We start from the raw sequence: 10929 nt of genomic DNA on the forward strand, positions 1-10929 counted from the left end.
GTTAATGGGTTTGAAATGGAATTAGGGGGAAAATGAGGTTTGAGGTGACAGTAGCGTCAAACTGATCAGATTTGACAAGATATTGTTAATATTGACTTTGAATGGTAATAGAGTTGTGTATAACTAGAGTTTAATTGGTAAAGCAGGACATAATGTTTCCTTGAAGGAATGTTTGAAGGTGGCTGCAGGTGATAAGCAAGTGACTAAAGTTCATGTAAAGGTTAGGGTGAAAAAGGGCGTGTCAAGCAGGTGCATCTCAGAGTATAATATATTAATATTTTATATTAATGTTAACATTTGCTAATTCATATTTCTTATTATCTTAGGCTTATTATCATCATCCGCGTCTTTAGACAAAACCTTTTCATTAGAACCTACTCAGGGATACAGTTTTTTTCTCAGTTCGGTTGAATACAGCGTTAGTCACAACTTTAAGCAAATATCGCGACGCAATACGTCTCTTATGTCACAAATTTATTAATCACGAATTTCGCCTTGAAATGAGTCACAACATCCGACCCCGCCTTTCAATTCCACCCCCCGCTTCGTGGCTATAAAGCTTGAAGTGAGTGGGGTGGTCGGCACTGACAGAGGGGGAAAGACTAACAGCAGCTCGCACCATGGAGTTTGCCTTATTTGCGTTTTTTACGTTATTTGCATCGTTTTCCAGTAGTCTGGCGTTGTCACGAAATAAAGGTAACATATTTACCCCGAAAGTTGAAGTTTTAAAACGATGTCTGTCACGTGACTTATGTTGAAGCGAAAGTTTAAGTCTATTTTTATTTATTTATGTTTTTTTTTTTTTGCATATTGGCTCAATAATAACTTTATGTTGTTTTGTTCTAGGCGCATGTCTGCTTCCAGTGGAAAATGGTCCCTGCAGAGGAGAAATCGAGCGCTATTACTACAACATAGTTACCCAGAAGTGCGAGATATTTTATTATGGAGGCTGCCAGGGAAATGCCAACAACTTCAAGAGTTATCAGGAATGCCAGAAGACATGTTTCAGAATTCCAAGTAAGCGCTCTTCTCATTGTAAGACCAACAGTGTAAACTGTTAAAATTTATGAAAAAAAAATTATGAAAAACTGAACAGCTACTCTCAAAATCACAATTTCAATATGTCTTCAGATTTTAATGAGAAAGAACCTCATAAAATTAGCTGTTTTCTGTTTTTCTTTTTTTTTTTAATGAAACCCCCATGTGTGTTTCTTGGTTTAATCCAGATACCCCTAAATAAATTACAGCACAACCAAATGCCTTCAAAAGTCACTTTTGGTTGTGATTGCACTTTCTATAACTTTCCATAAGTAAAACCTGCAGAGATCCTCACATTACTCTTTTAGTAAGGTATCTGATATACCTCTGTAGTTCTGTGATTTAAATTCTAAACAACCCTTTCTTTTCTTACTCTTTCTTACAGAGATTCCTCAAATCTGCAGGTTTCCCAAAGAGGTGGGTCATTGTCGTGGCCTCTTTTCCCGCTATTTCTTCAACATGACCACTATGCAGTGTGAGTCCTTTTCCTACGGGGGATGTGGGGGAAACTCCAATCGCTTTGAAGACCTCCCCTCTTGCCTGGAGTACTGCAGTCCCCAAAAAAGTAAGATTTCATAGATTAAATAAAAAAATTAAATAAAATGATTTTAAAAAATTATTTTTTTATATATATACACACATATAATGGAACGCAGACTGCAATTGGCAACCAACTCAATTATGTTTGTATGTGTTTCACAGATATTGCTGTGCTCTGTCTGGACCCTCTGGACAAAGGGAAGTGTTCGGCCTCTATAACCCGGTACTACTACAACACGGCTACCAAGATGTGCGAGGAGTTTGTCTACACGGGCTGCGGAGGAAGCAGCAATAACTTTGTGTCACAGCAGAGCTGCGTGGACGTGTGTGTTCGAGGTGTGAAAATGTGAATTAGCGTTGCGTGTGTTGGAAGTTTCACCAGCCACAATTCAGCTTAAAGCACAGGTCAAACCCAGACATGTGCTCTGGGTTTGAATTCAGTCAGAGGGAAGAAGAGCAAAGTCAGATGATTTAACTATCAGTAGGGTTTAAAAATGCTCAGTATCTGAAAACATTCTCTCCTTGACCTCCAAAATCAAATCCTAAAGCCAGTTGTTATCACATGACCTCGAGAACACCAGACAAAAGCTGTCTCTTGTGAGGTCCATGTTTTTCTAGTTTGGAGGTTTAGAAAGTCAGCTATCATCAGACATGTGACCTATACTAACAAGATCCTGGACATTTTCTTTCTTTTTTTTTTATTTCAGGACCAAAACAACACTCAAGCCATGGGAAACTTCGGCGCTTGAAGCGAAATAGAAACAATCGCCTCCCGCCGCTCCAGGTCTAAAAGGCCTGATGTCACTCAGGAGTTCACACTTGGACAAGTCCTCAACGTTTGTTTTGAGCTAACATGATGACAGGTCGTGTATTTTGTTATAGAATAACTCTTTGAATGCTGTGTATAAATTTTTTTTTAAATTTCTATGTGATTTTAAACACAGGTTTTCAATCATACTGTGCCAGCCAGAGGCACAAGTGAACTGAGTAGCTACATAAGACCTTTAAAACTAGCGGTCAGCTCTGTTTTAATTGTCAGTGTATATTTCTGGTGGAAAATATACAAGTTTGCCACTGATGTCTGCCACAAACTAATCACAAGCTATGCAGATGACAATATCCTTCTTTTCCTGACTGTGAAGGAGTAAAAGAATCTCGTCTCTTCGATTTATTTACTGCTATTTATTTGGTAAATAATGTCACCTGGAAATCAAATTCTTCGTAGGGTCTTGGACTGGCTCTCATGAAGGTGCATCACTGTTCCTAATTATGTATTTTGCTACATTATAAATGAAAACTGTATGTTATGTATGTAAGGACATTTTTATTGATTTTTAAAAAAAATAAAATGTGCAGATTATGATGAAGAATTCTGCTTTCTCTTGGACTTTTACTGATTCTGCTGTTTTAAACAAAAGATTCTACTTATTTGGTGCCCGAATAATTAACAAACTCAAAGCGTGGGAATTCAAGCCTAATGATCATGCTCTGTCACGCAGCGCTGCTGGCACGTCAACGTAAAGAGTGTCTTATTTGAGTCGGCCAAAGAAAAAAAAAGAAAAGAAAAACAGGCTTGGCTGGTTTCTGCTCTTTCTCTCAGTCGCTTTCACTTTTATCTCCTTGGCTAATGCCGCTGTCTCCCTTCCTTATCAGGTAATACTTTGCAATGCACTCGAGCCCATCTCTGCCTGCTTGTGCATGGCCTTGAATGAGGAAGGAAGCAATCATAAGACAGTAAACTCTGCTGCTGTGGCACGGTCATTAGAACGCCTTTGAATATTCAGGCGACAGGAAGCTGCAGGTTTTCAAAGTGTGTCTAATGAGCTTTAAAAAAAAGAATCCTTAGCAATTATAATGCAATCACAAAATAAAAAACAAAACAAAACAACCCACAAAAAAAAAGAACAGCCCCAGCGCCCAGTGCGCCTACAGCAGCAAATTCAAATGCACAAATATTCTACCAGAAACACAAATTTTTAATTTTTAAAGTTGTTTTTGGTCTACAGCACTTCACTTTCGTCAGATCGGTGCTTCAAAGTGTAATCCAAAACTTTTTAGCAAGGATGTAAATATGGAACTGCACTTTGTTCCGTCTCAGAATAAAAAGCAATGAGCACCGTTTGATTTTTCTGATTATAAATATTTATGGCAAAACGCTGGAGAAGCTACTCAGCTGCTCGACTATTAGAAACAAAGAAATGCTATAGTGTGTCTGTCTGAGCTTGGAATAACGAAAGCTAAATCATCTGTTAGACACGATTACAAGAGAGGCAGACTTTACAATAGTGAGTAAGCGTCTCCTCAAAGATGATGTAATCTTAAAACCATCAATTCTGTTCAGGAAAACTTTTTTGTTGCTGTTTTTCAGTCAGCAAACATCAACCTGAAATCAACAAATGTTAAAAATCCTCCTTGAAACTGTTAATTACACTGCAACCATAATGAATCACACTTCATCTATTGATCATACACCAGCTATTGTTTGTTTTACAACTCCTGCCTTTGTAAAGGACTCTAATGATCTCATAAATCATCAGCTTAGACTCAGTAGTTAACTTTTAATCAGAACAAATTGCTATCTTTGCCCATCAGCGGGTGATAATGTCACAGCCCTGTTAAAACATTTGCAGTAGTAAGGGAATGGATCTTGTCTGGGTATGTCATTATTAGACACATTCATTAGATCCTGGCCTATTCATTGATTATTATTGATTATCTACCCTTGAAAATGCGTGCTTTTTATTTTGTAATTATAATTGAATCAAGATTACTCTGCCTTTCCCAAAATGACATATCAAGCTTAGAATTTTGTGTCATTTATTTTTAGTTGGTGTAATTTAGTGGCATAATTTTGTGAGTTCTTTGCTGAACTTTTAGTAAGTACAATTTTCCCTACACAGTTTCCCAATATATGGCTCGCGGACCCTTAGAGGATCCCTAGCAGTGGTAATTCTGTTCAGGACTCCAAACTGAGAGAATTTGTCTAATTTTGAACACAAACTTTCCTCACATGAAAGTTCGGAGCAGTCTGATCCTGGACCTAGCATTTATATTTGGGGCATGCCATAGCAATGCATAGGGAGAGCAGTGACTGACCTGCGAATGTACAAATTAATCTATTTTAAGCAATTTTTCTTATTTTACAGGGAGACCTGTTGGACTCTTCCATCCCCCCGAATCCTGTGTGGTTCAGCCCAGCGTTGCTGGAGGAGATGGACCGGATCGTTCCTGCGTCTGGCCGTGACGCTCCGCTACCTCCATGTTCTCCGAAGGGGAAGAAGGTATTTAAATTTTTTTTAATAATCATTTGAATTTGATGTGCCACAGTTAGTTTTAACAATAATAAAATTTCTTCTATTTTTTTTTTTATTTTTTATTAGAAGGCGAGTCCGAGGCGTCGTCCAATTTCTGATCCCCCCAAGCTGAATCCGGTGGAGCGGCAGGTGTGACACAGTTTCAGAAAACATATCACAGATTTTAAGATATATGTTCACTTTGCACCAAGTTGAGGGCTTCTGTTGATTTATAGATGGAGGGAGCGCCGAGAGAGACCACCAGCCCAGCTCGTCGCCAGGCACGGAGACCGGTCCCCCCGATGGACGTCGAGGCCCCCGCCGAGTCCTCTTCCGTGCCACTGGAGGACCAGGTCCGGGATGGGAGCTGCCAGGTAACTCCTTCCTACCATCTCAGTCACAACAAATGGGTGGAACATTGCAACATGTGTAAAAAGTTGGCATATATGGTTCTGTGTATGACAAAGGCGCAAAAGATCCTGTCACTCACATGAGCAAAAAAGCTACAAAATTTTTTTAATTTTTGTTTAATCTAATATAATTTCAAAAAAATAGGGTTTTTGTTTTTCAGATTGGCTAAAAAACTTAGCCAATGTTACAGATTAATTTCTAAAGTAAAGAAAAGTTCATTTGAGATGCACAAATATGAACATATGGATTTATTTGGTAATCCGATCCGAAACTGCTGTGTAATGATGGTATTTATCAATATGTTACTTTATTAAAATTTTATTTCAGTTAACCTATTGATCATCAGAATAATTGATTTCTAAACTGCCAAAAATGTGTTTACATCAGGCCTTGCTGGTGGTAGGTAGTCATTAGTTGAATATTTGTATAAATACTGAAATGTCATCTGTATAAATACTGAAATGTTATTTTTTTGAATGTTACAGGCTTCTGCGCTGGAACCCGGGATCAGCGGTCCACCAGTCCTGTTGGTAAGTGCTTCACATTCCCAGGGAGACAGGAGGTATGCAGCATTTTCCCGTAATCACCAGTGCACATGCATGGCACTCACATTTTTAGCTTACCACAATGAGGGGTTGCAGTTTGACACAGTGTTGCTTGACAGAGTGATTGAAAAAGGAGACGAACTTTATACCGGCGTTAAACAGCAACTGATCAGTGATGGAACATTTCGTGACGATCACTTGACTTTTGAAGAGATGCCTGACCATGTACTGACAGATGTGAACATCTATGCAGTACACACCACTGGTTTGAGAGTAGGTCATGTTTTTGCTCAGAGCGGGAGCCCTCAAGGATCTCGACAGTTGGGTTTGCCTCTTGCCCTGCAACTGGAATGTCTGTTGGAAAATGTCACCCATGCTTTTCTCTTGGTGACTCCAGAGTGCATTGCAGTTTTCAGGGACAGAAGCGGTCGGTTTGGAGTTTTTGATTCCCATTCAAGAAATTCAGCAGGCCTGCCGCATCCCAGTGGTACTGCAGTGATGGTGACTTTCTGCAATCTGTCTGACATGGTCAACCATCTCCACAAGTTGTTTCGTAACCGCGGACCCAATGCCACCTATGAGTTTGTGCCAGTAGGTTTTGTCAGGGAAAATGACGGCTCTTCTCAGGATTCTGCCTTTCAGAACATTCCACCTGGAGGCACAAAAGTAAGTCCAACTGTTTTCAAAACAGAGAGCACCTCTGAAGAGGAAATTCCTCCTTGGCTTAGGGAAGTTGCAAACATATTAGAGGAGACGGTTCAAACTGTTCCAAATGTGTCAAAAGTGCCAAAAGCCACAAGAAGAAAAATTAGGAACAGGGTCAAAATACAACTAGGACAAAATGTAGCAAATAAAATGAAACAGAGTTCATCTGAAAAAGAAAGATATGCAAAATCTCATACATTTAGGACCAAAAAGCTACAGGCCTTAAAAGAAACATATATTCTACATCAAGCACAGAGGAAGAATCAGATCAAGAATAGATACAGGATAGATGCAACTTTTCGAAAGAGACAAATTGATTATATGAAGAACAGATTCAACTTTATCCCCAGCTTCAGAGCCAGTCATAAAGCCTACATGGCTGAATATATTAGGAATCGATTAAGAAATGATCCTGTCTTTAGAAGCAGACAAAAATCGTACATCAGGAATCGATTCAGAAATGATCCTGTCTTTAGAAGCAGACAAAAGTCATACAACAGGAACCGATTCAGAGATGATCCTGAGTTTAGAAGCAGACAAAAATCATACATCAGGAATCGATTCAGAGATGATCCTGAGTTTAGAAGCAGACAAAAATCATACATCAGGAATCGATTCAGAAACGACCCAGTCTTTAGAAGCCAACACAAAAAAACAATGAGTGAGTATATGAGGGGAAAGTATCACAGAGAGCCTGATTATCGGTTCAGACATAATAAAAAGTGTGATGCCAACAGGAGAATCAGGCTATCTAGGGAAGCAATTTCCAAAAATCTCAAATTGCAGCATGCTTTGCGGATCAGAAGGAAATACAAAAGAAATGTACACTTTCACCTTGAAACTCCACGCCCCCTGATGAGTGACGAAATGAAAGCTGCAATACAAAACTTTTATAAGAACATTCAAAACGGACCCACATATGTTTGCACTTCTTGTCACAGAGCTCTTTTCCCCAATCAAGTGAAGCACTGTAAAAGAGATAAATATACCAAGAATATGCGTGTGGTAGCTGATTGTCTAACAGGTACGTATGTTCATGTGTGTGGATCTGCTTGCTCAACCCCATGTTCTGTACCCAAAGAGAGGATGGGGGAATGGATCTGCTACACGTGTGACAGCCATCTAAGCAGGGGAAAGATGCCATCGATTGCTGCTGCCAATAACCTTCATTTAGCTCCTGTTCCCACAGAGCTTGCAGAATTGAATGTACTTGAAAGGCAATTAATTGCAAAAATTCTACCTTTTGCAAAAATAGTTTCCTTGCCCAAGGGACAGCAAAGGGCAATACATGGAGCAGTTGTCTGTGTTCCATCCGACATGGAAACCGTTGTAAACAGTCTTCCGAGGCCCCGTGCGGAAGCCCAGCTTTTACAGGTAAAGCTGAAGAGGAAAACAAAGTACAAAGGTTATCAATACTTTTACACAGTCAACATGAAAAATGTTTTAGCTGGACTGAGAAAGCTTAAAGAGAGTCATCCGGACTACAAAGATGTAAGTATAGATGAAGGTGCCACATTTGAGGATTTCCAAGAGGACCAGCCAGATGAGGACTTGGATACGAAAGCAGAGGAGACTGAAATGGATGCAGCAGCAGACCAGCAACCTGATCACATAGGGGCAGAGCATCAGGCACTTCGACCTGGTCTGATCTTGGACACTTGCATGCAGCCTCCTGACATAGCACAGGAAGTACTGTCTTATGGAGAGGGAATTTTTATCATTGTGCCGGCCCAGGGGAACAAGCCCATGTCCTTCTTCAGTGTTCTAAGGCTTGAAGCCAAAGCGTATCCTGTACATTTCCCCACAGGAATAAACACGTTAGATGAATCCCGCCGTGTTGTGCTTTCTCCAAGTATCACCCCATATACATGCTGTGATATGGGTTAAGGACACACCTGAAATGGAAGACCCCTCATGTTGCGATGAAGTGATAAAGTTCATAGATCGTTACATATCCTGTCAGTTGCCTGATGAGACCAAAGATCCCGAGCTCCACAAAATTGTAACAGAGGTTCAAATGCACAGCAAAAAGCACTCAAAATCCTGCAAAAAAGGTAATGTTGAATGCCGATTTGGATTCCCCAAATTGCCAATGGAACGCACCAGAATCACGGTCCCTGTATTCGACATTGATCTGGAAAATGATGACGAAAAAGCAAAGCCATCTAAGCAAAAAGGTAGGAGAAAGTTAAAAAAATCCAGATCAAGATTTGTGTCAAATCTACAAAGAGAGGCTAAAAAGAAACTGAAACCAATTAGGGATTTACTGAAGGATGAGAAATCATCTTTCAGGGATTTGGAAGAGTTACTCCAGGCTTGTAACATGACCAAAGCTGAGTACAACGGCCATGTTGACGCTCTCACTTCTGGAATGGTGGTAATGATGAAACGTGATCCTAAAGACAGCTGGGTGAATGCGTACAACCCTGATCTTCTACGTGCACGGAATGCCAACATGGACATTCAGTATGTGCTTGATGAGTATAGCTGCATTGAGTACATGATGTCATACATAGCCAAGCCAGAGCACGAAATGGCGCAGTTCCTCAAATCTGTTGTCGATGATTTAAAGACGGCCAATGTCAACCAACGCGATGAGATGAAAAAGATTATGCAGGCTTATTCAAAACATAGAGAGGTTAGTGCTCAAGAATCGGTTGCGCGCACTTGTAGCCTGCCTCTCAAAAAGTCCTCGCGCAGTGTCCTTTTTCTTCAAACAGATGAAGACGGTATGAAAATGAGCCTTCCCATGAGTAAACTCATGAACATGTCCCCAGATGAGGAGGATGTTTGGATGACAGGATTGCCGGAAAAATACCTTAACCGACCGCAAACGTTGGAATTTGAACACATGTGCCTGGCAGAATTTGCGTCAGAATACAGGGTTCTATATGGTAGACAAATTGAAGGGCCAAATGCAATTCCCCTCCTTAATGATGCAGGATACATCCAGAAAAGAACTATGGGCAAACCTGCAGTAATTAGATTTACTCGTTTCTCTGAGAAAAAAACCCCCGAAAAGTTTTACAGACGACTTCTGAAGTTGTATTTTCCACACAGAAGAGATGAGGACCTTAGAAATGAGGAACACACAACGTATGAAGCCTTTTACAAAAATGGTTCCCGAGGTAGGTATCAGGTAAAACAGTATGTGGATTTCAACCGGAAAAGGTATGAAGGGAAAGGTAAGAAAATTGACAAGATTATGGAAGAACTGAGAAAGCAGGCCCAGTTCGTAACGCTTGGAACACTTTTGCACCCGAGGTTGAGTTGGACCGTTTGGAATGCGCTGCTGAAAGACCATCAATGGAAGAAGATGAAGAACAACAAGACCCTATTCCAGATTTCGAAATTGATGTCAACAGTGGAGACATGCCAAAAATTGAAGCTCCTAAATTGAGCCCTGATTTCGTCAGACAAATGTACAGGAGTTTAAATGAGACTCAAGCGTCTGTGTTTTATGCCATTCGCGATTGGTGCCTGAAGCGTGTCTGGGGTGACGACCCAGAACCATTCTTTTATTTCTTGACAGGAGGAGCTGGCTGTGGTAAATCTCATGTTATCAAATGTGTTTACCAGGAGGCAACCAAGCTCTTGCGCCAGCTTCCTAGACTTCTTGATATTGGTGACATGTCCAAGCCCACTGTGCTCCTCACAGCTTTTACTGGTACTGCAGCGTACAACATATCGGGGAAGACTTTACATTCCATCTTGAAACTGCCCAAGAGTTTAAAACCACCGTACAAGGGACTTGGAAATTCATTGGATGAAGTGCGGGCAGTTCTTTCTAATATGGAAATCTTAATCATTGATGAAATCTCCATGGTCTCCAAAGACCTACTTGCATATGTTCACTGGAGATTTCAACAAATCAAGGGAAACACAAGGTTTATGGGGGGGGGTCTCTGTTCTGGCAGTGGGGGACTTCTTCCAATTGCCCCCCCTTGGAAGAGCAAAACCTCTTTGTGTCGCGGAGGATGGCATGCTTGATTTCTGGAATGAGAATTTCCAGATGGTCAGCCTAACGGAAATCATGCGCCAGAAAGACGACAGAGCATTTGCAGAGCTCCTGAACCGGATTAGAGTTAAAGGTAAAGGGGATTTGCTCAGTGAGGATGACAGGGGTCTTTTGATCCAAGCTGTTACTGACCCCAAAGAGTGTCCAATGGATGTCCTACACATTTTTGCTACAAACAAACAGGTGGACACCCATAATGCAGCAGTTGTGGCCTCTTTAGGTGCAGTAACAGTTGATATTCAGGCAGAGGACTACAAAAGAGTTACAAAGACAGGGAACATGATTAACTTGGGCTGTTGCATAGCGGGCAACAAACGAGACTTGTCAAACAGCATACAGGCTGGTTTGGGTTTTAGGGTAATGATTATAAGAAATTTGG

The 10929-nt window shown here is 40.7% G+C and overlaps 2 protein-coding genes across 2 annotated transcripts; both read left to right on the forward strand.

The window, feature by feature from the left end:
* Window positions 1-561: 561 nt before the first annotated feature.
* tfpi2 (tissue factor pathway inhibitor 2) lies at window positions 562-2948 on the forward strand. The gene is made up of 5 exons (XM_014997421.2): window positions 562-696; window positions 847-1017; window positions 1424-1603; window positions 1741-1914; window positions 2286-2948. The coding sequence occupies exons 1-5, from the start codon at window positions 621-623 to the stop codon at window positions 2366-2368; spliced, it is 684 nt and encodes a 227-aa protein (XP_014852907.2). The 5' UTR covers window positions 562-620; the 3' UTR covers window positions 2369-2948.
* A 2855-nt stretch (window positions 2949-5803) lies between these two features.
* On the forward strand, window positions 5804-9702 carry LOC148156411 (uncharacterized). Its single transcript, XM_088010182.1, has one exon. The coding sequence runs from the start codon at window positions 5882-5884 to the stop codon at window positions 8417-8419; it is 2538 nt and encodes an 845-aa protein (XP_087866308.1). The 5' UTR covers window positions 5804-5881; the 3' UTR covers window positions 8420-9702.
* Window positions 9703-10929: the final 1227 nt, after the last annotated feature.

The sequence above is a fragment of the Poecilia mexicana genome, unplaced genomic scaffold, assembly GCF_051168715.1.
Source record: "Poecilia mexicana isolate PSO_F unplaced genomic scaffold, ASM5116871v1 scaffold_11, whole genome shotgun sequence".
Lineage (NCBI taxonomy): Eukaryota > Metazoa > Chordata > Actinopteri > Cyprinodontiformes > Poeciliidae > Poecilia > Poecilia mexicana.

Coding starts and splice junctions, on each gene's coding strand:
- tfpi2 (XM_014997421.2), top strand. CDS start 621: ATGGAGTTTGCCTTATTTGCGTTTTTTACGTTATTTGCATCGTTTTCC. Junction 697..846: donor GGCGTTGTCACGAAATAAAG/GTAACATATTTA, acceptor GTTTTGTTCTAG/GCGCATGTCTGCTTCCAGTG. Junction 1,604..1,740: donor GTACTGCAGTCCCCAAAAAA/GTAAGATTTCAT, acceptor TGTGTTTCACAG/ATATTGCTGTGCTCTGTCTG.
- LOC148156411 (XM_088010182.1), top strand. CDS start 5,882: ATGGCACTCACATTTTTAGCTTACCACAATGAGGGGTTGCAGTTTGAC.